Here is a 27,689-nt window from a genome sequence, read left to right as displayed (position 1 = left end):
GAATAGGACACTTCTGCTTCAATGCGCGCAATAAAATGTATATTAAACGCGATAATTACGCGTATAAAAGAAGTACTTATGTTGCTTCCAGAACAAGGCTTCCGTAGCGAAGCCGAAACGTCTTTTAGATTTTTTCATTTTTTAGCACTTCTATGTTGGTCGGTGTCCTTCGTTTTATTTCTTTAATAAAAGAAGTGTGTATAAACCCAACACATAAAATGCGCGTAGTAAAACACACACACAAACAAACACACATGAATCAACAGCAACGCATTTACCACTCCAGTTGGCTTTAACAAATTATCGCAAACGGCGAGAAGAGACAGGAGGACGTCAAGAAGGCAAAATACAAGACAGGTTGGCGCTGTTGAAGAATGGAACGACCTACCTTGCTGGCGAAGCAGCGCACTGACACGGACACAAGGGGAAGACACACGGCGAATACACACTGGAATACAGGGCACTCGCTGCATTCTTGTGTCCTTCGCCGTGTCCGTGTCAGTGTGCGCTGCTTCACCACCAAGGTACGGTGATTGATCGCCAACTAGCCCAGCTTTCCACATTAACGGAACAACACCGAGAAAAAAAACAGGAGATAGCGAACTCTATTCGCGATGCGTCTTGAGAAGGTCACGTGACTATCGACGCTCCGTTCTTAAAGTCCGTCAAAGGCGTCGACGCACGGCACGACCTGTTCGCAGTCGGACGCGTCGGCGGGGAGGGACCCGTAGTAGTCGACCACCCGGCGGACCATCTTGATTCGGCTGAAGGCACCGAACGCGTTCAGGTCGGAGCAGCCGTCGGCGTAGTCCTCGTACTCGAGGTCGTAGACGGCGACGCCGAACCGGAGCTGGGGGTTCCGCGACTTCACCCTGCAGAGCTGCGGGCGCAAAACGAAACGCGAGAACGAATGATCGTAACCCGTTCTTGGGGAAACACGTCGAAAGTGCTGAACTATAGGCGCGTTGGGGAATTGAGAACCCGTATTAGCAACTGTAGTGCAAAAATGTACGTTCACACGCGAGTGCGAAACAGAAAAAAGAAAGAACCTGGACAGAGCGCTGTCTTCCAACTGATTTTTATTTGACACACACACACACGCAGACACTACACATATATGAATTTTCGCGCTGCATGGTTAGATAATTTGGGAAAGGGGGAGTGCGTAATGTTAAAAGAAAGTGAAGTCCGGGATTTTTACGTGCCAAAAGTGCGATTTCAATTATGAGTCACGCCGAAGTGAGGGACTTCGGATTAATTTTGACTACCTGGGGCTCCTTGAACGTGCACCCTCAACGCGGTACACGGGAGTATATTGAATTTCACCCCCGTCGGAATGCGACCGCCGCGGCCTGGATTCGATCCCGCGACCTCGGGCTTGGTATAGCGCAACGCCTTAGACACTATAAGCCGCACCACAGCGGGTGTGCATAATGTTGAAGTCACAAACCGACCCGTGTAGAATAGATTTAAGCAGCCATTTGGTGCGTTATTTGGAGGCGTATTTAGACCAATTTGGCCCCCGTAGCTACGGAGGGCAAAATTGGCCTCTTTCGCAGCCGCTCCACCAGAAAGAAAACCGCCTGTAGGAATTCCGGAAGCAGCAGCCAATGTAACACGATATGCCTTGCGCTCAGAATAACAACCGATCGCTGCCGATATATTGTACAACTACTCCACACACTACGTTCGATAAAGAAAATACGGCCGAAAGTGAATGATAGTTCATCATCATCATCATCATCATCATCATCATCATCATCATCATCATCATCATCATCATCATCATCATCATCATCATCATAATCATAATCATCATCATCAGCGTGGTTACGCCCACTGCAGGGCAAAGGCCTCTCCCATATTTCTCCAACCCCGGTCATGTACTAATTGTGGCCATGCCATCCCTGCAAACTTCTTAATCTCATCCGCCCACCTAACTTTCTGCCTCCCCCTGCTACGCTTCCCTTCCCTTGGAATCCAGTCCGTAACCCTTAATGACCACCGGTTATCTTCCCTCCTCATTACATGTCCTGCCCATGCCCATTTCTTTTTCTTGATTTCAACTAAGATGTCATTTACTCGCGTTTGTTCCCTCACCCAATCTGCTCTTTTCTTATCCCTTAAAGTTACACCTATCATTCTTCTTTCCATAGCTCGTTGCGTCGTCTTCAGATTGAGTAGAACCCTTTTCGTAAGCCTCCAGGTGTCTGCCCCGTAAGTGAGTACTGGTAAGACACATCTATTATACTTTTCTCTTGAGGGATAATGGCAACCTGCTGTTCATGATCTGAGAATGCCTGCCAAATGCACCGCAGCCCATTCTTATTCTTCTGATTATTTCCGTCTCATGATCCGGTTCCGCAGTCACTACCTGCCCTAAGTAGATGTATTCCCTTACGACTTCCAGTGCCTCGCTGCCTATTGTAAATTGCTGTTCTCTTCCGAGACTGTTAAACATTACTTTAGTTTTAGATTAATTTTTAGACCCACTCTTCTGCTTTGCCTCTCGAGGTCAGTGAGCATGCATTGCAGTTGGTCCCGTGAGTTACTAAGCAAGGCAATATCATCAGCGAATCGCAAGTTACTAAGGTATTCTCCATTAACTTTTATCCCCATTTCTTCCCAATCCAGGTCTCTGAATACCTCCTGTAAACACGCTGTGAATAGCATTGGAGAGATCGTATCTCCCTGCCTGACGCCTTTCTTTATTGGGATTTTGTTGCTTTCTTTATGGAGGACTACGGTGGCTGTGGAGCCGCTATAGATATTTTTCAGTATTTTTACATATGGCTCGTCTACACCCTGATTCCGTAATGCCTCCATGACTGCTGTGGTTAGTCCACAGTAGTCCACAGAATGATAGTCCACAGACGTTCTAATGTACTGGGTCAGGTACAGGAAACCTACCGACCAAAGGAAATGAAATACTCGAGAGGAATGTTTCGGAGCGTCTACAGACGCTGCGCAGGTGTAGTATAGAGAATATAAAGGGGTAAACGTAGTTTAGTTAAGTTAGTTTAGATAGGCTTAGGCTTAGGCAACTAGATATCGTGGGTCCCTGCAGGCTTTCTCCGCGGCTGGCAAAATAGCGTGCCCGACAGAGCACGTGAGCCACGGTCTTTTTGGCTCGAGCGGTGACGTGCCTTCTCGCAGAGGCCCCTTTCGTTGTCGTACACGAACATGCGCTGCTTCGTTGCGTCGCTCGTCTCCATGGCGTGGTAGCGGTCGTCGTATCGCAGGCGTGTTCGGAGGGAGGGGTCCCGGCAGACCTGCGCCCACGTAGAGTGGAAAGTTATCGAGAGAAAGCTATGGCCTAAAGAAACAACAACGTAGAGTCGAAAGTTATCGAGAGAAAGTTATGGCCTAAGGAAACAACAACAACAACAACAACAACAACAACAACAACAACAACGACGACGACGACGACGACGACGACGACAACAACAACAACAACAACGACGATGACGACGATGACAACAAAAACAACAACAACAACGACGTAAATTTCCTGTTGAACCAAAGTGACAGCAAGGGGCACCTTACGCATCCTCACGGGTCTAGCAGTGAACCGGCGTTTGACATTATCATGATGTTATTCACATGCATGAGTAATATCGAAGGTTCCGTTGGAGTCATTGACTTTGAGACCCTCACCTGCAAACTGAAACTGAACCTCGAAGCACCGACCAACCCGGCCATACGCCAACCTTTACGTCTCGTATACGTCATGTCATGCCGGCCGCTAATGAAAGAAGCAAGGCGGAGAAAGGGAAACACAAAACGACGGCGCGGGCGGTGTCCTTCGTGTCGTCGGTATGTGTGCTTTTTTTTTCTTTCCCTCACTTCATATTCTATCAGCGGTCGATATGACGTGCAGTAAACACCAACTAGGTGAAACTGAAGTTCTCTCGAAGCATACGTATTTCTCGCACGTGGCGCTTGGTTACGGTTGAACCATTTCGAGCCAGTGAAGATTAAGCAGCCCGCATCAGCTATCGCTGTGACTGATGATGAGGTCCTTCCTAACCCCTGTATTCATTTAAATGTAGGTACTCAAACATCATTAGGCACTCAAGCATACTCATGTAGGTACTCAAGATACTCAAGCATCATTTCCATAAATTAATGTCGCATGTTTCGCGATGTCGCGTTTCACTACATCCGTGTCTGCAATCTTGATCTGTGCTCTTCACAGCGTTTTGTTTTGTATAAGTTATTGTGTTCGCGTTGCCACAGATAATTTTGCGCGTGTTCATTTGTATTCATCCCCTTCTTCGCTCAGGTGTTATGTAGAATTCGCATATTATTGTACGTAATATCTAAGGGTCCCGGGGAGATTCTTTGACTTCGGGACCCTTGCCAATGCGTCATTTGCATTTAAAGAATCGTATCACAAATCAAACTTAAAGTGAAACTGAGTGGGGGCCAGGTACCTGAGCGTAATTTCCGAAGGGTACAGCACCGACGTCGTGCTTGCAGCGGGACCCGATGCTCAGCGGAGTTGTGACGTCATAGGCAGTGGACCAGCGCCCCTTCATGCCGACCGAGACAAGCCAGCGGGCAGAGCCGCCGGCGATCTGGACCTGCCGCAGGGCAGTCGTCGCCCCGCCCTGGATCACAACACGCCGTCGAACATACTGAGCATGTGTTGGTGGGCTAGTTGGTTAAGCATGATTGTGGTCATATAAGTGCGCGCATTGTAAGGCTCACAAGTGCATCCCAGATTTCGATAGAACCAGTGTTCTGTACAGAGCTGACCATCAACTGACAAGGGAGATATTGGAAGCGCTTGAGATTAAAAAAGCGTGGTGCTGATTGTATCAGTGAAGCCTCAGTTTCGCTTTCGACAAAGGAACTGGCGCATCTTGAGAGTGACACTTAAAAGTTATTCTGCATCTTGGCTTTCTTGCGCGATGCAGATGACTGCCCTGTTTATTCTTGTTGTTTTGATCCTTGACAGCAGCTATATATTACTATGTCAAGAAATAAAACACTCAGTTGTTAGTGCGCCTACGTGCTGTCTCGTGTCCCCCTTCTTCGTGTGTTGTTTTATTCAGCGCCGTCTTTGTAGTCGAACATAATTTGAACACTGGTGCAAGGAAGGGCACGCATTTCGACAGAGGCACGACTACTACAAACGATGCTTTCCTTGCGTACCTGGCGCGTCCTTTACCTTAAGACACGTTACCAGGTCTCTGCAAACTGTTAATAAGGCGCGCACATCAAGAACAGAGCATGCAGGAATGCAAATACTTTAAGAGCCGCAATGACCTTCAATCTGCAATGACCTGCAATGACCAATCTTTAGCCTCTTTGACCAATCTTTGACCTCCAATGCAATCTTTAGCCACCACCCGAGCCCCTCAAATCTGCACGAAGGCTATCAGCAACTCTGAGAAGGCATTCGGCCCGGCTTCGGGCCCAGGCGCACGCCTGATTTAACAAAATTTATTGCAAGATTGATGACCACTAAATGACTTTAAAATTTTGCGAGCTATGGGTTACGACCATCAACAGTGGGTGCACAAAGCGTATTTTTCTGTCCTGCAATATTTCACCACGACATGCCTTATTATAGGACTTAATTTACGTCTCATGTAAGTTAATGTTTTTTCATTACAACTGCAACTACATTAGCGACTACGTTAACAAATGTACAACGAATGTAGGTGTTCAAAGAAGAAAAGGAGAAGCAGTTTGGCATATAGCCGAGGTTGAACGGAACACGCTCCTCAAGCATTGTAAGCGCGTATGACACGCACTCCTTTAACCTAGAGATACGTTATAAACAGGGCATTCAGAATTCTGAAACTACGCCAAGTGCACTTGCAGATTTGACAGCCAAAGGTTATTGAGTACGCCTCATGGTCATCAGACATCTGGACGCTGACATACTCGTGCACCACTTTTGGACCTCAAACGCTGATGCACTTGCTTCCGGAGTTACTGAACTACCCTAATAAGCAAGATATAAAAAAACAATCTAATTCTATGCTAGTCTCTATTTTTTCGAGAGGAAGAAATGTATAACTGTAAAAGAGAATAAAGTGCATTTATTTGTCTGTACATATGAATTATTTTTTTTACATTCCATTATTACCACTTGTATAGGTATTATAGGTACCTCCTATTATGAACATATGTTGATTTGTAATTTCCATGTGCTTTTTGTTTTCCCGAAGAACTACGTCGGATTTCGATGTATTAAACGATTGCCGTCTTGCCTTGTAAAGGGGGTCTCAGACCCCATCATACAATATCTTCCCTTTCGCTTTTCATCTGTGTACACCTTCCGCCTGCTGCGCAAACGCAAATGAATTTCTCATTTGGCGCAGTCTACATTTGCAGGGAACTCGACGAGATCGAGTCGAGTCGAAAGTCCGGCTCAGACAGCTCGACGCGGGAGCGTCTGTAATCGACGTTGCTTCTGCAGCATTTGCTCGCGAGACCGTAGAGAGAACACGACGCGTCCCGCTCATTTCTGTCGGCTGGGAAACGACGCGAGTCGACTCGAGTCGACTCGAGCCGACTCTACACGACTCGACAGAGTTCGCATGCGCGCTGTATGCAAGTCGAGCTTAGTAGCCTACCCCGTGCAATGGAGCTGGGTCAGCCCGAATCGACAGTACGCTTCGCCCGACCAGCTAGAGTTCACATGAACGCGACAGGCAAAGCTCGACCCGACAAGTCGACTACACCCGGTTTTGTCGAGTTCAATGCAAAGGCTCCGCGTGGCGATAGTATGAACAATTCGCCCACAGGCTCCTCTTGCAGGAGCGCGTACGATATCTCTAAAGGTTGACGTTGGTCATGTGCACGTGCGGCACGTGACACACGTGACCCGTAGCGCGAAATCGGCGAACTGGAAGCCGGCAGCGCTGTTCAGTGGAAGCTTTAGCTCGGGGGCTGCTATCTAGATGCATACGAAAGGAGACATCGATTTTCCTCGGAAACCGCTGCACCGGATTTGATGAAGCTTGTTGCTATCAAAGTGAAATATTGATGTGCAGTGACTGTTGGAAGCTGGTTTTTGATCTAGGCCGTCCATTTATCAGCAAAAAAATTGTCGAAAATTGCAAAGTTTCAGAAAACAAAGTTATAAAGTTCCCAACTCTGTAACTGAGGAATGAAAAAAAAAAACTAAATCACAGTTATGCAAATTGCATCTGATTTTACATGTAATGCGCACCTAATTGTTCTGTTATACATGACTCTTAGGTAAAGCACTAATGTAGGACTCTTGCGAAACCCTCGTAAAGGCTGTAACAAATTCACCTAAGGTACAAATTGCTATATCAAATTTGTCCGCTTTGGCTGTTCAAATGGATGCAGTTTAAGTAACTGAGATATCTGTTCTTGGTGCAGAGTTAAGAATGTGTAAGCTTCCTGCTTCTATATTTTTTTCGACCTAACAATGTATGGCAACTTTTGCAAAAAATAAAAATTGCTCTAAATCAAAATTTTGCTCCAACAATTACTAGAATTTAACCACTTCTCTCATATGAAACAAGTTTAATTGAAACCGGTCCGAGGGTTATCTCAGAAAAGAGTTTTTGCGTTTTACATGCGTTTGAATAGGCGCCATTGGAGTTGGGCCAGCGCTGAAAGCTTGCTCTTAACATCTGACGCTGTGAAATTTGCTCGTCCCAGCAAAATGTGGTCACGTGTCCCCTGTGTGCATACCATCGCCATTTCTCCCTCACCCGCCGCGGCTGCTCAGTGGCTATGGTGCTGGGCTGCTAAGCACGAGGTCGCGGGATCGAATCCCGGAAACGGCGGCCGCATTTAGGCGGGGGCGAAATGCGAAAACACCCGTGGTACTTAGATTTAGGTGCACGTTAAAGAACCCCAGGTGGTCCAAATTTCCGGAGTCCCCCACTACGGCGTGCCTAATAAACAGATCGTGGTTTTGGCACCTAAAACTCCACAACTTAATTTAATTTCTCCCTCCCGGTAGGTGCTCACCAGGTCATAAGTGTAACCGGGTGTCAGGGTGGTCTTCTGCAGAACCGTGGGTGGTACGACTTTGCAGTCGGGCATCTCGGAGTCCCCGAAGGCGTAGTGACCCTGGGAGATGAACAGCGTGGGGACGAACACATCCCTGCGAGAACGTGTAGACAGGTTTGAGACCATGAAGGGGATGAAGCGCTATTTTCCGTGATGTCGAATTCAAATTAGGCGAATGTGAGAGCAGGTTAAAGGTGCTCGAAAACGGTGATTCAGTCACAAATAGAGCTTGCGCCAGCCCACACAAACATCTAAACCGCATACTTGTAAAAATATACTTGAGACCATACGTTCACTATTCCTATATGACACTCAACGATCAGAAATTCTTCGATAATGTAGCTTAGTTCAGCAATCAAATATGCTCCTTTTTTTCTAGGGTTTATATGTGTATTTCACGCAAAAAATGATAAATCAGACATTTTTTTCTCTTTTACTTCTCGAACACTCATACGATGCTATCTGGGAGGGGACTAACGTCACATGAATTGACAGCGTATTTTACAGTGGAGCTGTTAGAACCTCGACGGGTTTCTCTTGACGTCCGCAGCTTCGCCGAGCTGGGGGAGAGAGAGCTGACAGAGAGTGAAAGCAGAGTACAAAAACAGCATTGCGCAGCACAGCGACGCTTCGAGGGTGGGTGGAGCCTAGCGGAGAAGAAGGAGCGGCGTGGTGGGGACGCAGATGGTGCGACGTCATTGCTCTCCCATAAAAACTCGCTCGCTCGCTTTGGCGGTCCTCTTTCTCGCAGTGAAAAAAACATGCGTGGCTCTGCTATCGCAAACACCAGAGATCAGCGTAGCTGGGGGAAGCTCAGCAAAAGTTAGACTAAGTGTGCGGTTTGGCACTACTTTACTGGCCTTCCGCCAGCTCCGCTGGTTCCTGGTGTTTGCGATATAGCAAAGCCACGCATGATTTTGTTGTGTCGTGCGGTATTGTTTGCTGGTCGGCTTGTGGTTTTCCCCGCTGCATGCGTAAGATGAGGACGATGAAGTGAGATGACCCCGGAATATTCGAACCGTAATTGACTCGAAGCTCCTCATCCACTGCGCAGATTTGAGCACAGCGCCATCCCTCGACTGAAGAAGACGCTACGCTTCTTAAGAATTGCCGTGAAGTGGCGGTGAAGAACAGTAACCACTTCTGTCGCCAGACGGCGCTGCCACCATTTTAAAATTTTTTTTAGTGAGGCGGAAGGGTGTAGGAACGTTCTAGTATGTGGGGGCGAATGTCGGCGACGGCACGCTTATCAGCGAAGGTGTCCGCTTGAAACTGGGCTTCCTTTAGATTAATTGCAGTAGTTGTCGTAGTATGACGGGACAACAGTATGTCAGTACTCCTGTAATGACCTGCGTAGGATCAGCAGAATCTTTTTAGTGTTGGAGCTCGTTATACTATGCTGAAAGGAACATCGTCTGCCAAATTATAAGGTGCTTTAGCCTGTCCACTTAAGCACTGCTGAAGCAAGGTTTGGGTACGGGCTAGTTGGTATGCCATGGTATACGGTATACGACGAAGACAAGCGCTTGTCTTCGTCGTCCTTTTTGTCTCTCGTCTGTGTATGCACTGTAAGTGACGATTAATACTAAGTATTGCCGTTTGCAGAATGCCGCGAAACCGGAAGTATAGGCGGCAGCGGCAGCGCTCATGGCGACATTTGCTTGATACGTTCTTCAGCCTGAAACCTTTAGAAACGCCTTTGCGTAGCGTCGAAATGCTCACTGCACCGTTAATTGCTTGATTTCTACCGATGCGTTTATGCCGGCAGTAATGTAGCCACATCTGTCGTCGTTGCAATAACAGTTGTAATGGTTCTCCACATTAGGACAGCATTCAGTATCGACAGATGGCGCCACAAGCGCTGCTGTCCACGTCTAAAATCTCTGGTATTTCGTAAATTTCAATACGTGCGTACATAGGTTAGATCTCTCTTACATGCACGAGTGCAGGCAAACACCTTGTATATAATTCGAAGGCAACAGGTAACACTGCAGACTGCAGGATGTAAAATAACGTTCAGTAAAGCCCACACAGACAGCGTTTACAGCTCGAATGTTCTCTTTGATGGAGCATGCGTGAAACTTGCCTCATTTGGGTTCCGTAAAAGTCTCCGTGATTAATTGGTACGGCGCCGAGAACGATGTAGGGAGGCTTGAGCAAGTTGGGATTCTTGTTGGCTGCCTTGCTCAGCTCCTTGAAGGAAAATAAAAACAATACAAGCTCACCCTCAAGTAAGGGCGCAGGGTAACAAAAAGTTTGAAATGATACGTTATAGGGAGACATATGTGAGTTCTTGCAGCGGCACGTCGTATACACCGAGCAACTGTTTTGCCGAAGTTGCAGTTACTACAGGTAGGTGATGAAGTTTTTACATAGCATGGCCTGTTGCGTATGGGTCTATGCTGACGAATTCTCTCACAGCACTGGAAGATACTTGACGGCATTGTTGTGGTGCTGTTTTGATGACGTCTTCGATTGCTGTACTGGAAGAAACTAGTCAGTCGTGCAACAGCACTCTGGTGTTTTGCTCCTCTGCACAGCTCATGGTGATGATGATCTTGATGGTCATTTCTATTGGCTTTCCCTTCAAGACGGGGTGGCGACAAATATTTACCTAGCCTGCTTGAGATAATCAGGTTTTATATACATATATCAGGAAGTATACATCCGACCCATGTGTATAATAAGGTAATATACAGTCGTGCATTGTATAAATTCGTTATATATTTGCCGACACGTGAGGGTGGCGCCATCTCCCGGCGTCGTTTTTGTTGTGCGATACTGCGCTGGGCGATTGGGAGGGCTGGCGGCGAGGGTGGTTTGTCGTTTGCCAATGGTCAGCGGAAAGACCAGTGCTAGCGCCGGCTGTGGCACAGACAGCGGTTCCCTGTCGAACTGCGCATTCAGGTTATAAGGCGGTATTGCTTTACAATGTCAATAAACAGAAAAACACTTTGAGAAGCTTGATTAGGTCAGCCTTCTATAACAGCTCTAATGAGTCTTGGAGTGGAAATGAGCACCTTAAGAGCAATGACGCACTTATCGCCATCGATTTCAATTGGGGTGAATGGTTGGCAATAATGCAGTAACGGTCCATAGCAAGCGACGCCGTCGCGGGGAACACCGGATTAATTTTTTGGCCACCTGCAGCGTTAAATAGCACCCGAAATTTAGAAAACATCAACGTTCTTTTATTCCGCCATCGGGACGCTGCTGCCGCGGTTGGAAATCGAACCCACAACATTGTACCAGTGAGTCTGATCCACGACGACGCTCTTTCTAATGGCGGCGGCAGCCTTTGGCTAGACGCGGGAAGCATGCCTGCACACATCAATCTGTCAACCCATAACGCTATACCATAAAGCCTCACTTTCGAACTTCGTTCGAAGCATAGAATCTATCCGAGTTACGTTATACGATAGAGAGCGGTGTCAGCGAGTATGCCCTTTCTCCGGGGCGCAATACCGTGTGCTGCTCCGAGGAACGGACTCGGTTGAATCAACGAGGATCGCAATATAAGGTGGTAAGCTTCGCTCTTGTCATTTTGCTAGGGGTGTACTACTCGTCTGATACCCCAATAACTAGGTTACCGGTCAAGTAGGATAGAAACGTGAGTTTATGGTGCAATAACATTGCTCTATTGAAATGGAGCAGCTTGCGACTAGGTATGCACGTGACGTCAGAAGAAAAGGGGGCGGGGGAGGCAGGGAGGTGCATACCCCAATGAAGCACGCCATATTTTCGCGCCGGCTTGCGGGGCAACAGCTCACGAACCACCAGTTTAATGCAAAGGGGCGCGTTCAGGGTCTGCGGCGTCACTCGTACGGCTTTAACGTGCTCATCACGTGACTCCGCATGCTAACGTCTCCTCACCCTGAGCGCCCTGTACACCTCGGCGATTTCTTTGTAGCCGGCGCCCACGGCCGGCACGTCGACGATGCCGAAGTTGGGGACGTTTCGGCTCCAGAACACTTCCAGCGGGTTCGTCGTGCTCGTCTTGTTCAACTCGGTACGCAGGCTGGCGCGGTTCCTGACGAGAGCAACGGGACAAGCACACGCGGGGTATAGGCGGTGCCCGAAAACAACAACAACAACAACAACAACAACAACAACAACAACAACAACAACAACAACAACAACAACAACAACAACAACAACAACAACAACAACAACAACAACAACAACAACGACGACGACGACGACGACGACGACGGTAACGACGGTAACGACAACAAAGACAACAACGACAACAACAACAACGACAATAACCACAACCATGACGACGACAACGACGATAACCACAACCACGACGACAACGACGATAACCACAACCACGACGACAACGACAACGGCGACAACGACCACAACTTACGACCGAAACGGAGCAATTCTAGTTCGCGCAAGGAAATGTGTTATTTTCACGCATTTCAGACAACGTCGTAAAACAGAGGAGTGCAGATCTATGGACTAGTTGGTTCGTCCCAATAACTGAGGTTCATAGCGCCGGATTAACTCGGACAAGAAAGTCGACAGGACGTGCGCTAACTATATCAACTAATTTTATTTCAGAAGAGCATGGTGTGCTTACACCGACAATAAACGAGCAGAAATCGTCGCGCGCGCACACCTACATTTCTTAGATGTGCACTGTATTTTCTACTCGGAGTAATCGACGGGGCGTTGACGCAGTTAGCACCTTCTTTTGCAATCGAGCTTCCTTCGACAATTTGTCCGCGTAAGCTTATCCGTATTCCTAAGCATGACGGAGCAATTCTTACCATGCTCTTCTGAAATAAAATCAGTTGATAGTTAGCGAACGTGGTGTCGTCTTTCTTGTGCTTGTGAATCCAGCGCTATGACCTCAATTAATGTAAAACACGTCCTGGAGACGCTGCTTGTGGGAGCAAATATTTTTGGAAGTAAGAAAATGATAAAATGCTTGGGTTTTACGTGCCAAAACCACCGTATGATCATGAGGCACGCCGTAGTGGGAGGGGGGGGGGCGCACTCCGGATTAATTTTGACCATCTGGGGATCTTTAACATCAATGCATGGTACACGTTCGTTTTTGCATTTCGCCCGCATCGAAAGGCAACCGCCGCGGCCGGGATTCGATCCCGTGCCCTTGGGCTTAGCAGCGCACGGCCAAAGCTACTGAGCCACCACGGCGAGTTTTCGGAGGAGAATCTGTTGTGCTAGGTGCCGGCTGAGGAGCTGTCTCTTCGCCAATGCTTTTACTTGTTCTTTGGTTTAACGATATGAACGATGATCATTACCGGGTAGCTGCTACGAGAATGACCTGCGCCGCCGCCGCGAATGAAGCTCAAGAGCTCTTACAGCATCTATCATTGAAGAAGAAGGAAAGAAAAAAGAATGCGATGCCAGCAGCTCGTGCACGTTATTGAATCACATCGTGTCATCTGATCGATCAGTACGAGTTAAGTAGGGACTATACTATAACAACGCCCCAGTGACAGCTTGGAAATTACTTATACTGGTCCTGGTGCTTCGTACCAGTATATATAGTCGAGAGCAAGTGGGGCAGCAGAGCTCTGACATTGCTTCAGGAAAAGAAGCCTCGATCGCGAATTCACGAACGATTGTGAATTCGTTGCAGGCCATGCCGCTTTTTCCGACTTATTATTCAAAATCTGAGGTGCGCGTTCTGATTAAAGCCTAAAATTTTTGGAAACCTTTCCGCATTATCATGCTTGAATACTACGCACGCGCAGAGCGCCTAGATTACCACATAGATTCCACCTAGAACGCCTAGATTCGCCCACCGGAATATTATTTTCGAAAATTGAGCGAAACGCACACACACACGCACGCACAAAGAAAGTGCCTGGCACTAAGCAGGTTATCAGAGCGGTGTTGCAAGGCTCGGCCCAGAGGTTGGCGTCTCGTGCTTTAACAGAACGAAGCACCGTTCGATAAAATTGATGTTTCCATTTGCCGCCGGAAAGAGTGAGGGTAAACAGACTCACTCGTACGCAAAGGCAACGCCAAACTCGGTCGACCGATAGTTCGAGGTCACGTCCAGCATTCTGCGCAAGTTGCCGCCGAAAGTCGCCGTGGCCCACCGGAGGTTCTGGTTCTCCTTGTAGATCGAGTCGAAGAAGATCAGGTCGCACAGCCCGTCGTCGGGAAACAGCGTGCTCCGGTTCGTTCGCGTTCCGTACGTGCACAGCAGAGTCTGGCGATCCAGGATCGGTCCTGGGAATGAGGGGTGCGCGTCAAACCAAATCACGCTTTCCTTTAAGGCCAAAGCCTTTCTATATAGGCTCGTGGTGAAGTTTGTGTCGGCAGACCTGATCGCCGGAGTGACCGCCGAAGCGTCATCGCGCCATATGAAGACAGATTAAAGAATGAAAAATGAGTGATAGTGCGACTTAGTGAATGATAACCTTATAATAGAGATTGGTAGAGGGTAATAACGACTAGTAATGACTAATTATGCCTAATTATGACTACTAATGACTCCGAAATGACGAATATGTCTAAAGTCGGTTTGTAACGACCACAATTGATTAGAAATGACTAGAAATGCTTACTAGTCAGCAGTAATGACTAAGAGAAAGAGAAAGAGAAGAGGCAAAGAGAAAGAGGCTAATATGATAAGAGGAAGAAGAGTAGGCTTTTGCCTGTCACCTCTTAGGAGAGATCTTAGGCAATCCTGTCATTTATGAAATCGAGGCTTTCTACGCGGACCCTCTTGGACTTGGCCGACCATGGCTGCTGCTGCCGTTGCTGTTCTGCTAACAAACAGCTCACACATAGGACAGCATACTCATATAAGGTACTGCCATGTATATATGGATGTTCCACATCCGCCGTAAGGTGTGGCGCTGGCTAACACTTACGGGTTTAGTTCTAGTAGATAAACATAAATACCCCAGAGTAGCCGCAGCTCAATTGGTAAAAGCATCGCACGCGTAATGCGATGACGTTGATTCGTGCTCCACCTGGGGCCAATTGCTTTCTACATCCACTTCAATTTTTATTAATTCATCGTTTCTTTAATTCAATTATTAGGTACATGCAATTTCCCCTATGCTGGCCTTGGTGTCTTTGTTGGCTTCTTACGATATGACTAATCAAAACTATGTCCTCGGTTTCCTTTCGTCACACACACACACATAAAGAAACCACTCGTGTAAACGGAAAGAATATGTCTCAAGCTGGCTTAGACACATATTTGTACCTGAAAAAAGGATGAAATAACAGTTTTACACGAAACATGTCCAGTACAAATACATTCTCGTGTAGAACAAGCTATGCAAGAGAGCCTTGACCGACGTTGCGCAATTAACTTTGTAGTGAATCTTGCAACATTAGCCTGCACAGGCGAATTCTATAGTAACGCGGATGCCATAATACCTTTCTGAGTGGTCGGCGATGACTGCACTGTGGATTGCAGTCATTTGTTTAGTGATTCGTAATCAATTATTAGTCCTTGATTTAATGAGGCATAGTTTGTGAAATTTCGGCACTTCATGAGCGAGCTACAATCCCCCTAGTACATTTGCATGGATCATTCCGCTATTTGCTTGAAGCTCTTGCGCCTCCCTATAAGTTCGTCAAAAGAATGTGTGGATGGGTTAACATATAGACGCTTGATCAAATGGCTGTGTGCATGACCCCGTGGATTCGGTTACCTGTGCCGGTGCCAGACGGTCGTTCGGGCCCGATCCCGATTGGGCCCGATCCCGATCCCGATCTTACGATCTCGATCAGGCCCGATCCGGATTGAGTGCTGCTACACAGTCACTTTAGATCGCCATCTTGCTCGATCCGAATCCGGACAATCGCGATCCGTGCATCCTGATCGAGCCTCTTAATCGCGGCTGTAGGCTGACGATCATGCAGTTCTGAGAGTTGCAGACGACCAGCTGATGATATAACGGCCTTACCCACAATGACAAACGAAATAACATTGCGCCTAAATAAAAAGAAGTGGTTTTATATCACAACCTGGTTTGCTTATTAGACAAATTTCGCAAGTGCTCTGAACTGGTGTGCTTGCACTCACAAGAACTCAACCCAGATCGCGGGCCTGATTACGATCAGATCTGACCGTGTGAAACCGGTATTGTGTGTGTTCCTTCCTTGTCCCTTGTTTTTGTGTGGTTACATGATGCATTCCAATAACGACCACCAATTAGCCCACTTATCCCTGTTAAGTTAGACAATACTCTTCGATGGTTTCTACATGAATTTTTTTCTCACTGTGCTCCCAGCATCATGTACGATCGACAATGATGGAAATAAATGAATTTCTCTGACTTCATCGTCTGTTGGTTTGGTACAGCCGTTCCTGACACAGAATCGAACCCTTCGAATCTCCCTCCATTGCTCTCGCTCACTAATGAACTACGTGCCACTAACTGCTCTCACTTGGCGCAGCCGTGCTGGCCGTGCTGGTGCTGTCGGCCGCTGGATCCGCGTCCGTGTCCTCCGCTGACGCTGGCGGTCCAGCCGTGAAAGTCGCGTTCGGCAGACGGTAGGTGAGCTCGCTCGCGGCCGTGGTGTCGTCAGAGGCTTGGAACTCTGCGACGGAAGTTTTCGAGAAACGCAAGAAACGGTTGAAGAGTTGGCCTATAGTTGGAACATTTATTCGCAACTGTGCGTGACGAACTTCGCAACTTCCCGCGCGTTTCGCAAACTGGCTGGCGGAGAAAGTAACAACAACAACAACAACAACAACAACAACAACAACAACAACAACAACAACAACAACAACAACAACAACAACAACAACAACAACAACAACAACAACAACAACAACAACAACAACAACAACAACAACAACAACAACAACAACAACAACAACAACAACAACAACAACAACAACAACAAACCTTTACCTAGTTCATGATGCATTTAGTACGCCTTGTCTAGCCAGCACACTGTTTCTGCCAGCTTTCTATTGCTATCGTACAGAGCCCCAGTGCACGACCAGGCATCATGCCTTCTCTGCCTGTCTGTTCCTGCAGAATTTGTGACAACCATGCGCATGCAAACCCTCGTCACAACGAAGTCATCGGGGCCGGAAATTTACGTCCATTTTAGCACCATTTTGTTAAAGAAAGAAGGAAGTCTAAGAGTCGCAGTAATGGTGTATGCGCAGTCTAACAGTGTATTAAGTCCTAAAACGCTTAACCAAGGCCGCACTCCGCGCGTCATGACAGTGGCGTAATTCTGCCGCGACACCCCCGTGAACAGCTGACTCATCTGTGGGTCAACATCGCGTGAAACACGAATCAGCCGCCGTCACATGGCGAGGTTACCTTGGCAACGCCGTTTAGCTCGGCGATTTCGTCCGAAAACAACAACAACATGCTAAAGGTCACGTGCTGCACTAAGCAGTCTCGTGCGCATTTCACGCTTCGTTGCAAGTGAAGAGTGGCGGTAATGTGCTTCGCATAATCAGGTCTGAAACGCATGCGCTATGGTCGAGACTGCGGAAAAAGAGAGAACTTCGAGTGAAACGATATTTCGAAGAATAAAACATTTCGTCATAAACACGCTCACGGCGTGTTCTAGCACAAGCGAAACCACGGGTAACTAAGTCTCTTAGATTATCCCGGGAAGGGGGGGGGGGAGGTTAGGTTGACCCTCTTCAATCATGCCGTGGGATTTGGTGCGGAGGCACACGTGATGCGAAAGGACAAATCGGAGCGGCGCCAATTCCATTTTACAGCTCATAACTGCTGTTGCAGCAAAAGAGGAAGGAAAAGGAAAGCTCGCATACTTAGTTTCAAAACCACGACAACGAGGGCGACGAGGGTGACGAAGAACACGATGACAGCCGCAGCTATTAGCTGCATCCTCGCCCCTTCAAATATTCTGATGAGAGAGAGATAGAGAGAGAGAGAAAGAGAGAGATATATATGAATAGCTAAGGAGAGATAGAGCTGGAAAAAAAGGAAAAATATTTCTGAATAGAAAGCGAAAGATAGATAAATGATATAGCCGCACAGAAATAAATATATGTTAATATAGATGAATAAGTATACTTAAAGATAGTCGTTTTCAATGCGTTAGCTAGATTGCCATCTGACCACGGGGTCGATAAAGGCGGCACATATATTGAAATTGTATGGAGGTTTTCTGCACGCATTGCAACAAAAGTAATTTAAAGGAATGTTATTATTCACATGTCAATATCGTGTACGTGTCAGCGCGTTAAAACAAAGAAAGAAGAAGTATAAAAGAAAGCAGGATTGTGTCGGGACTTCTAGACGATTGCGTCAAACAGAATGATACACCTAAATAAACACTAACCATACTTTTTTGTTTCGGTTAAAAAAACAGCAGCAGCAAAACACAGGAGCGTCAGCCCTTAATATGATAATAATGAAGGAGTTACGTCACTCAAGGTTCATCATCGGTTCCCGAATAACATGCAGCTCAACATAGGAGGAAAAAGATGTGCAGGAAGCATCGGCGATGGTTGTAAGTCCGAGCGAATATTCTAACGCTTCTAGAAATGCTATTCGCGTTGTTAAAGGTATGGTGCACTTTAAAGCGCACATAGTGTTTGTTGCATTGAGGACAGCGTTCGCTGCGTCGTCGCGTGATTACGCGTAAAGCAAAGCTATTACCGAGCACAGTGTCGCGGTCGTCGCAGCGGGAGAGGGCGACGGGAGAGGAGGAGGGTAATCCTTCCCGGGCTAAAACCCCTTAAACTTCGTAAAGTAGTGACCCTCTCCCCTCCTCCGTCTTCACTCCTCCTCGTTTCTCCTCTCTTTCACACTCCCTCCTCGACCGTGGCGCCGCCTACACTGCTCGCGCGTAGCAACGGCGCCAACATGCGCTCCTCGCCACTCCGTAGACGCTTCTCGAGCAAAAATGGCGCTGATGCACGGCGCGAGGGCCCACGTGATACTATTAGGCCAATAGCGACGCGGCGTCGGCCTCGACAAGAACGCGTGAGGAGGAGGCGGCATTCTTCAAATCGTGGCAGTACTTTACGAAGTTTAAGGGATTTTATCCCGGGCGCACGATCACAGGGTGTACACGTGATATATCACGTGCGATCGCGCAGTACCTTTTTGTGCTGCGCCTTTAATATATTGTGTCTTTTCACAGGCACGTACCCAGGATTTTTTTTCGGGGGGGGCCCACCACCTTCATCATCATCATCATCATCATCATGTTTTATGTCCATTGCAGGACGAAGGCCTCTCTCTGCGATCTCCATTTACCCCTGTCCTGCGCCAACCGATTCCAACTAGCGCCCGCGAATTTCCTAATTTCATCGCTCCACTTAGTGTTTTGTCGTCCTCGATTGCGTTTTCCTTCTCTTGGTACCCATTCTGTAACCCTAATGGTCCAACGGTTATCTAACCGGCGCATTACATGACCTGCCCAGCTGCATTTTGTCCTCTTGATGTCAATTAGAATATCGCCTATACCCGTTCGCTCTCTGATCCAAACCGCTCTCTTTCTCTCTCTTAACGTTATGCCTAGCAATCTTCGTTCGATCGCTCTTTGCGCGGTCCTTAACTCATTCTCAAGTCTCTGCCCCATATGTCAGCACTGGCAAAATGCACTGATTGCACACCTTACTTTTCAATAATAATGGTAAGCTTCCAGTCAGGAGCTGGCAATGTCTGCCATATGCGATCCAACCTATGTTTATTCTTCTGTGAATTTCCTTCTCATGATCAGGGTTCCCTGTGATTAATTGACCTAGGTAAACGTACTCCTTCACAGTCTCTAGTGGCCGACTGGCGATCCTGATCTCTTGTTCCTTTGCCCGGCTATTTATCATTATCGTCATCTCCTGCATATTAATATTCAACCCCACTCTTACACTCTCTCTGTTGAGGTCTCCAATCATTTGTTGTAACTCGTCTGCATTGTTGTTGAATAGAACAATGTCATCGGCAAACCGAAGGTTGCTGAGATATTTGCCGTCGATCTTTACTCCTAAGCCTTCCCAGTTTAATAGCTTGAATTCTTCTAAGCACGCAGTGAATAGCATTGGAGAAATTGTGTCTCCCTGTCTGACCCATTTCCCTATAGGTATCTCCCTGCTTTTCTTGTGTAGAATTAAGGTAGCTGTAGAACCTCTGTATATATTCTTACGCGAAGGACGAGCCAGTAAGACGAGAAACTATTTACAGATTATATTTACAACAACGGTTGCAGCGCTGACCAGTTAGATTCACAGCGCGAGCCCAGTTCGTTCTTCCTCCTCTTTTCTGGAGTGATGGCGCCCACGCACCTCGTTCAAACAAACAAATACCACACGCATGTAGCAATATTTTTCAAGCTTTTTACGTAAGCGTTCTGTAGTCCTTGATTACGTAGTGCCTCTATGGCTGCTGGTATCTCTACTGAATCAAATGCATTTTCGTGATCTATATAAGCACATAGAGAGGCTTATTTTACTCTGCAGATTTCGCGATAACCTGATTGATGACATGGATGTGATACATTGTAAGGTATCTCTTCCTGAAGCCAGCCTGTTCCCTTGGTTGACAAAATCCAGTGTTGCTCTTATTCTATTGGAGATTATTTTGGTAAATATCTTATATATTACTGGGAGCAAGCTAATGGTCCTATAATTTTTCAATTCTTTAACGTCTCCTTTTTTGTGGATTAGTATAATGTCTGCATTCTTCCAGTTTTCTGGGACCCTTGCAGTCGATATACACTTCGTATAAAGAGCCGCCAGTTTTCCAAGCATTATGCCTCCTCCATCTTTGATTAAATGGACTGTGATTCCACCCGCTCTTCATCGTTCCATGTCTTGCAGCGCCCTTCTGACCTCATCGCTAGTTATAGGAGAGTTTCTGTATCCTGTTCATTACTGTTTCTAAGTGAGGTATCGTGACTCCTCTCGGTACTGTATACAGGTCAGCTTAGAATTTTTCCGCTGCTTTTACTGTATCTTCGAGATTGCTTATGATATTATCCCTCTTATCTTTTAGTGCATACATCATGGTTTGTCCTATGCCAGGTTTCTTTTTTACTGATTTCAGGCTGCGTTCATTTCTTTACGGCTTCTTCAGTCTTTCACATGTTATAGTTTCGAATATCAGTTATTTTCGCCTTGTGGATCAGTTTTGACAGTTCCGCGAATTGCGTAACGCTGTGCGGCCGCCAGTCCCATACAACCGCGTAGAGCGCAGGACTCTGCGATTCTAAACGTACTGCGCTCACCGAGAAAGGTTAGAAAAACACCCACATAAGCACAGCAGAGAAGTGGCTACGTGAGGCGGTTCGACCGATAACTGTAGAAGCGTCATTCAAAGCAAGTAATTATTCTCCACTTCCGGCGGCGTTTTCTCTACTTCCTTTTAAATAAAAAGATGTTGATCCATAAATATTTTCATAAACAACGGTTAACATTTTTATTATTCGCTTTTGCTTGCAGTTTGGTTGTTGCGTTGGCTCTCTCCCTTTGTAGATCGCTTAATTTCTCAACTCCTTGCTATTTTTGTTTCCGGTTTCCAATTTTGCACAAAAAGTGCTATACAATCAGGGAAAACAGACCGGGTGACTGGCGACAGCCATCTTGCTTATGGGTTTAAGGGTTATTGCAGGGTTTCATGATGGACGCTCTTTCACGTCATATTATTTCCCACCTTATCTAACCCATATCACGTGTATATGGTTCCGGGCATCTGCCAGCGTCGCGGCGAGCCGTAACTCAAGGAAATAATGAAGCAAAGGGAAAAGTTAAACGCAATTGGTGTTTTCTCCGGCCGCAACTCGTTCTATGAGAGTACAGACCAGCTGAGTAACAGCCGCATCCCTCTCCTGGTCCCAGGATCAGCCTAAACAAAGAAGGTTGAACTAACAAAAGCAACAGCTATGCGCGTGACGGTTGAATAGATGGTGACAATCGAGCGCATCTCGAGTTAATCGCGCGGGTGCGGAATCTATGAGAAAACTGTCCTTCACATTACAAGAGATGCCGATAACTACCGCCATCTAAAAGGAGTGAAAAAGGCAGCATAAGGCTGACCGATGAACAGCTGCCAAGTCTCAACATTAATCTGGCGGCGCTTTAGGAATGTGTGAGGTGGCGTAGGTGGGGAGGGGGGGGGGGGTATGCCACTTGATTTCGGGGGGGGGCCCGGGCCCCCCTGGGCCCCCCCCTGGGTACGTGCCTGTCTTTTCATCATCATCATCATCATCCGGGCAAAGGCCTCTCCCATACTTCTCCAACAACCCCGGTCATGTACTAATTGTGGCCATGCCGTGCCTGCAAACTTCTTAATTTCATCCGCCCACCTAACTTTCTGTCGCCCCCTGCTACGCTTCCCTTCCCTTGGGATCCAGTCCGTAACCCTTAATGACCATCGGTTATCTTCCCTCCTCATTACATGTCCTGCCCATGGCCATTTCTTTTTCTTGATTTCAACTAAGATGTCATTAACTCGCGTTTGTTCCCTTACCCAATCTGCTCTTTTCTTATCCCTTAACGTTACACCTATCATTATTCTTTCCATAGCTCGTTGCGTCGCTGCGTCTTTTACCCGGTTTTATTTATTTTTTTTGTTTTGCGTAGTTAACTTCTAACGTTTTGCGTACCAGCGCCCAACACGGGTGCTGCGTGTGGCGGGGGCCCTGCGCTGCTGGGACTGGCCGCATCTGACTTGGTTTGCAACTACATGTTGCTGTGGGGTGTCCCGGCCGGGGCCACGGTTAGGCTATAGCCTGGGTCTCGAATGCTTTCGTTTGTGTGTGTGTTTTTCGTGCATCAACATCCACTTGTTCAACCGTCGCAGCTGACTAAACCATCGCGAAGTGTCTGCAAGCTTTCTTTGTTTAGGCACGTCAATCGCCCGACCAGCATTTGTCAACTCTCTCTGAGGTATCGCTGTTTTACGTGGTCGTGCTCGCACTATTTGTCTTGTCGTGTAACGCGACCACCATCAATGTATACCGTGTTAAAAGGAACTCCCCAGGACGTATGTTTGTAACTTTGACAATGGCTGGTCCGCCTGCAGAAACGTTAGAAGTGTACTGAGCTCAAACAACCTACGTCGTACCCTTATTTTCTCTTCTCTAGAATTGCAGTACGCTGCGGGGGCCAGCGTTATTCCTATTCTACACTAGAATCCCTTGCGCTGTGCAGTCTAATGCCTCTAGAACGAACGCCTCTCTACAACGAAATGACCGGTGTAGTGAGTTATTTCGGAGTCCCCGAGCACTTCGCTATATTACGAAGTGCTTTGGTTCTTTGCACGAAGGCATTCAACTGTTTACTGAAGCATTCCTTGTGCAAGAGGAATCAAATAATATTATCGTTAACGCTTTGCGGAGAGTCAAGCTAGAGTTTCAGGCTCGTATATTACTTACTCCTTTCTTTCGAAATCTGGAAGAAAGATCGCGGTGGACATCATGATTAACGTTCGTGCAAAATTGGCGGTAAATGGCAGAATAGTGATTATGACTACCTCTGTATTACTGAGTGGAAAAGAAATTGGCTCAACTGCTTAACTGATTATGTAGATACATATACATACATAGATATGTTCATATATAAGGGTTATAAATTCTTACCCAAGTGCCCAAGCTGCGCCAGTAAGAACCCTGCCGCGGTAGCTTAACGTCTATGGCGTTGTGCTGCTAAGCACGAGGTCGCGGGTACGACTCCCGACCGGGTCGGCCGCATATCGGTGGGAGAGAAATGTACAAACGCACCTGTATTTACTTTTAGGGCCACGTCAAGGAAGAACATGCAGTGAAAATGAGCCTGGTGGTCACCCACTACCGAGTGCTTCATAATTAGGTTGTGGTTTTGGCCCGTAAACGACATTGCTTTTTTTCTCCCAGTAAGAGGGGCTAAAACTGTACTTTTTGATAAACCATATCGTTGAATGAATGAGTGAATGAATGAATGAATGAATAAATAAGTACATGTCTTCTCAAAATCGTCAAACAAAGCAAAATGATAAATTCTGGAGAACTGCGGCACTTGCTCAGCTGTCTCCAAACACGGCAAAACATAAGGTGCATGACCATGACTTGATAAAGTGAATGCTAGCGGGAAACATCACAGAATATTCGAACAAACACACACACACACAAACACGCAGACCCACACACACACACCCACACGCACACACACACACACACACGCACACGCACGCACGCACACGCACACGCACACGCACACGCACGCACGCACACACACACACACACACACACACACACGCACACGCGCACACACACACACAAAATCAAAATAAAAAAGCAAGATCACTCACGGCTCGTCAGGTGACTGGTCAGGAAGAACCGTTCCGAGTGCGATTGTCCCAGCCTCGTGACTATCATGACTGGTGGGCCTAATTTCATTTGCCTAGGAACAGGTGATGGGCCACTGCTGCACTGAGAACATAACACGTTCAGTTTTCGCACTGAAACCACCAATCACCATGCCAACTAGGTTCTACACCGAGAAACCTGTGCATGATGATGGATGCGATCCAGCAGGGACCATTTAAAAACGGACCTGTTGATCATAGCCATCATCATCATCACTATTGTCACCATCATCAACAAAGCTGTTTACGAATAAAGTTACCTAGACGCGTGCGAAGGGCACCGCTACCATCTTATTTTAGTCCCACCGTGTGTTGCTACACGAATTGTTACTACTGCGATACTGTGAACGGCTACTGCAATGGAGCTTGTTTAGAAAACCGCACAGCTAGTGTCGCATCCATGCGCTCTTGAGCTGCCTTCACTTCCACCCCGCCGCAAACACTGCCGGCCGTCTTCAGAAAAACTCAGTCCGTGCCACTTGACCCAAGAGCAGCCGAACGGCGAATCCAACACTCTGTCTTGGCTCGGTTTCCCCATGGCCGCGCGTACGCATTTTGTGCAGAAAACTGCAATGCCGTCTGTCGGGCGCCGTTTTACTCACCCACTGTTCTTTCGCCCCTATTCTTTTAAAGCGAAGCTTTCTTTGCCTCTTCCTCCGACTTTCCCACTGCTGCTGCTGCTGTGGGCTGCTGTCGCGCACACCACCTCGGGGCGTGGTTCAGAGCGTGCATATAGATGACAGGCGCGAGTAAGAGAGGAAAGGCGACGGGAGAAACTCGTTTTCACCCCACCGCGCCGAATGTGCACAATGCCCTCTGGAGCTCCCTGGCCGTCGCCACATTATCCGCTTGACAGCAGTAATTATCCGTGAATCCCCTCAGAAGCATTGCAGAAACTGCAGCGCTTCCCTTTCCACTAACGTGCCAGTCCAGAGGGGACGTACACAGAACTACAGAGAGGAGGGAGGAGAAGAGGCAGTTCCTACAGAAAGAGCGGGGGGGGGGGGGGGGAGAACGTGACGTGACAAGGCAAGGAAACCCTACTGCTATACAACAGTGGTTGCGGGGAAGCTGGATAAGCTTAAGTTCAAGGTACGGTACAGTACGTTGCTGCTATTTCTGAAGAATAAACGCCATGCACATATATCAAGCGGGAAACGTACGCAGGGCGTGCAGAAGCAAAGCCGCATTAGTTAAAGCCCACCACAGGGTCCAGGAGACACTACGGAAGTGGTCGACCGTCAAATCAACACTTCTGTGCCCGACGCGTTAGCTTTGCGGCTATGGCATTGCTGGAGGACGTGAGTTTGATCCCAATCGTGGCAGCCGCATTTAGACAGGGGCAAAGTAGAAATCACCCGTGCACTTAGAGTTGGGGCGCGTTAAAGAACATCACGGTGTCAAAATTAATCCGGAGTCCTCCACTAAGGCGTGCCTCATAATCCGAGTGTGGTTTTGGTACGTGCAGCCCCATAATCCAATTGAAGTTTAATGCTTCTGCCCCGATGCGATGTGCCATGCGAGGCGATGACAACGCTCAACCCTCTCGGAGGTTATAAAATATGGTGCACAACAACGCCTGAAGCAAACACCTCTCCCTGTGTGTTCTGTGTACTACGCAGACAAACTGCACTGGTGCACGCATGGTGACGTTTAACATCAACTCACCACTCTCGTGTTAGCCTAAACGTGGAAGAAATTAAGCTTTAGCCGTGAACATCACCGCTAATTAACGTCAGTCAAGGAATCCAGCACGGAACGCTCCGCTTACATCGATTCCCACAGTGCGTGGGCTCTACCTGAGGGCAACAGACTTGAGTGCCCGACTATAGACATCCTACACCTAAGTTCTCTCTCTCTCTCTTTCACTCCCCATTCCCCTAGCTCCCCACGTGTAGGGTAGCAAACTGGACTCAGTCTGGTTAACCTCCCTGCCTTTCCGTCTTCCCCCCCTCTCTCTCTCTCTCTGCATATTTTTATCCCTTTCCCCCACCCGTACAGCGCTGTGGAGGTGCCCTCGCACGAGAAGCAGTAACGGCGCTGTGCTTTTCTCTTCCCTTTCTCAGTGAAATCACTCCCCCACACACACCGACGGAAGCAAAGAGGGGGGGGGGGTGATTACGTATGCAACGTCACGAGTCGCCGCTCGGAAGCGGGAGATTTGAATTGCACTAGAGGTGTGCGGAACTTTCAGACGCAATTTTCTCGTAAACTTCAGTCTTGGCACGAAACAAGCGCTGTGAGCTTTGTGGAATGCTATTTTAACGGTCCACGTCGACTTAATATTTGTCTATAGTGTCGTAATATTTGCCTATAGTGTTCGCAGCAGCGTACGCTATCCGCGGACTATGTTTTTCCACCACGATCACACTAAGTCCTTGTAACGGTAGCACTGCCGAAGTGCAAGGAATCCTCGGATCCAGTTCTAACCGTACTCGCGTGCAACATGTTGGCGCGACGAAGCACGCGAAGCAACTGCTGCCGCGCAGAAGAAACAGCGCCCTGGCAGCTACCAGGCGTCTCGCAATGCTGGCCTGATGAACGCCGTCAGTGGCGTTGGACGGCGTTGCATCTCTGCGGTACAGAAGATGAGGCCGACGGCAAAGCGTCGGCGTCATCCAGCAAAATGCTGCCAACATCAGGTTGATGTTTACTGCACGTTCGGCCAAGACCTGTGCATAGACGCTGCAGATCGGCAAGAACGCGATAGTGTGCTTATGGTGCGCATGCGCACAGTGCTCTTGCCAACAGCAGAAGACAGAACGATGCACACTGGCTGCGCCACCGAGGCGATTGAGCGTAGCGCCGAATGTGCGTCCACTTTTAGAGTGCCTCGATGTCCTCATCGCCCGCCGCTACGGAGCGGCAGGCGAGGAGGACGTCGAGGCACTCTAGTCTATTTCACTTTATCGTTTATGCAGCCAAACGCACTCCGCGTCTCTGGAGGTCCTCGAACCCTCCACGCGCGAGCGGCATATGCGCCGTTGATAGCGTGACAACACGCCAACGCCGACGGCGTGAACAAGATTCGAACGTCCATATAATTGCTATCGCAATAGAAATCTTAGCACGATGGACAGCCTAGCAGTGTAAGCTTCCGAATGATTCAATGAACATAGGGAGAGATCCGTGATGGACCTGTGGTTGCCATCAAAATGACCATAGTTTCGTTTTCGGTAAAGTTAAACCCACAGTACTGGTAAGAAATACAAGAAACGTTCGGCGCAAGGAGCAGAAACGACTGTTTGCTCACCTTGGTCTTCTTTCTCTTCTTCGTTGGAATTTCGCTAGGATGTGACGCATACCCTGCTTTTGATGATGATAATCTCAAAGACCCGCGTGCCCAGCAAGGTGAACTGGGTAGCGTTGGGAAAATGCATTATTTGG

The 27,689-nt window shown here is 47.7% G+C and overlaps 2 protein-coding genes across 3 annotated transcripts in view; one reads left to right on the top strand and one right to left on the bottom strand.

Moving 5' to 3' along the window:
* Nucleotides 1-27,689, top strand: part of LOC139049090 (regulator of G-protein signaling 7-like) — an 88,465-nt gene that overhangs the window by 26,711 nt on the left and 34,065 nt on the right. The window lies entirely within an intron of this gene.
* On the bottom strand, nt 260-27,680 carry LOC139049091 (uncharacterized). 2 transcript variants are annotated; one of them, XM_070524305.1, is made up of 12 exons: nt 27,556-27,680; nt 24,246-24,361; nt 23,335-23,350; nt 17,765-17,859; nt 16,408-16,560; nt 13,998-14,226; nt 11,884-12,040; nt 10,097-10,203; nt 7,969-8,104; nt 4,437-4,613; nt 3,147-3,272; nt 260-880 (listed from the first exon to the last, which is right to left on the bottom strand). In XM_070524305.1, exons 1-12 carry the CDS (start codon nt 27,603-27,605, stop codon nt 656-658), a joined length of 1,587 nt encoding a protein of 528 aa, XP_070380406.1. In that variant the 5' UTR covers nt 27,606-27,680; the 3' UTR covers nt 260-655. The 2 variants fall into 2 exon arrangements, with proteins under 2 accessions (XP_070380406.1, XP_070380407.1); XM_070524306.1 differs by lacking the exons at nt 23,335-23,350; nt 27,556-27,680 and having other exon boundaries at nt 24,246-24,366.

Source organism: Dermacentor albipictus, chromosome 8 (assembly GCF_038994185.2).
Source record: "Dermacentor albipictus isolate Rhodes 1998 colony chromosome 8, USDA_Dalb.pri_finalv2, whole genome shotgun sequence".
Lineage (NCBI taxonomy): Eukaryota > Metazoa > Arthropoda > Arachnida > Ixodida > Ixodidae > Dermacentor > Dermacentor albipictus.
This window is presented reverse-complemented; position numbering and strand designations above follow the sequence as displayed.

Coding starts and splice junctions, on each gene's coding strand:
- LOC139049091 (XM_070524305.1), bottom strand. CDS start 27,605: ATGCGTCACATCCTAGCGAAATTCCAACGAAGAAGAGAAAGAAGACCA. Junction 4,614..7,968: donor CCGGTTACACTTATGACCTG/GTGAGCACCTAC, acceptor GTTGTGATCCAG/GGCGGGGCGACGACTGCCCT. Junction 881..3,146: donor AAAGGGGCCTCTGCGAGAAG/GCACGTCACCGC, acceptor TTGCGCCCGCAG/CTCTGCAGGGTGAAGTCGCG.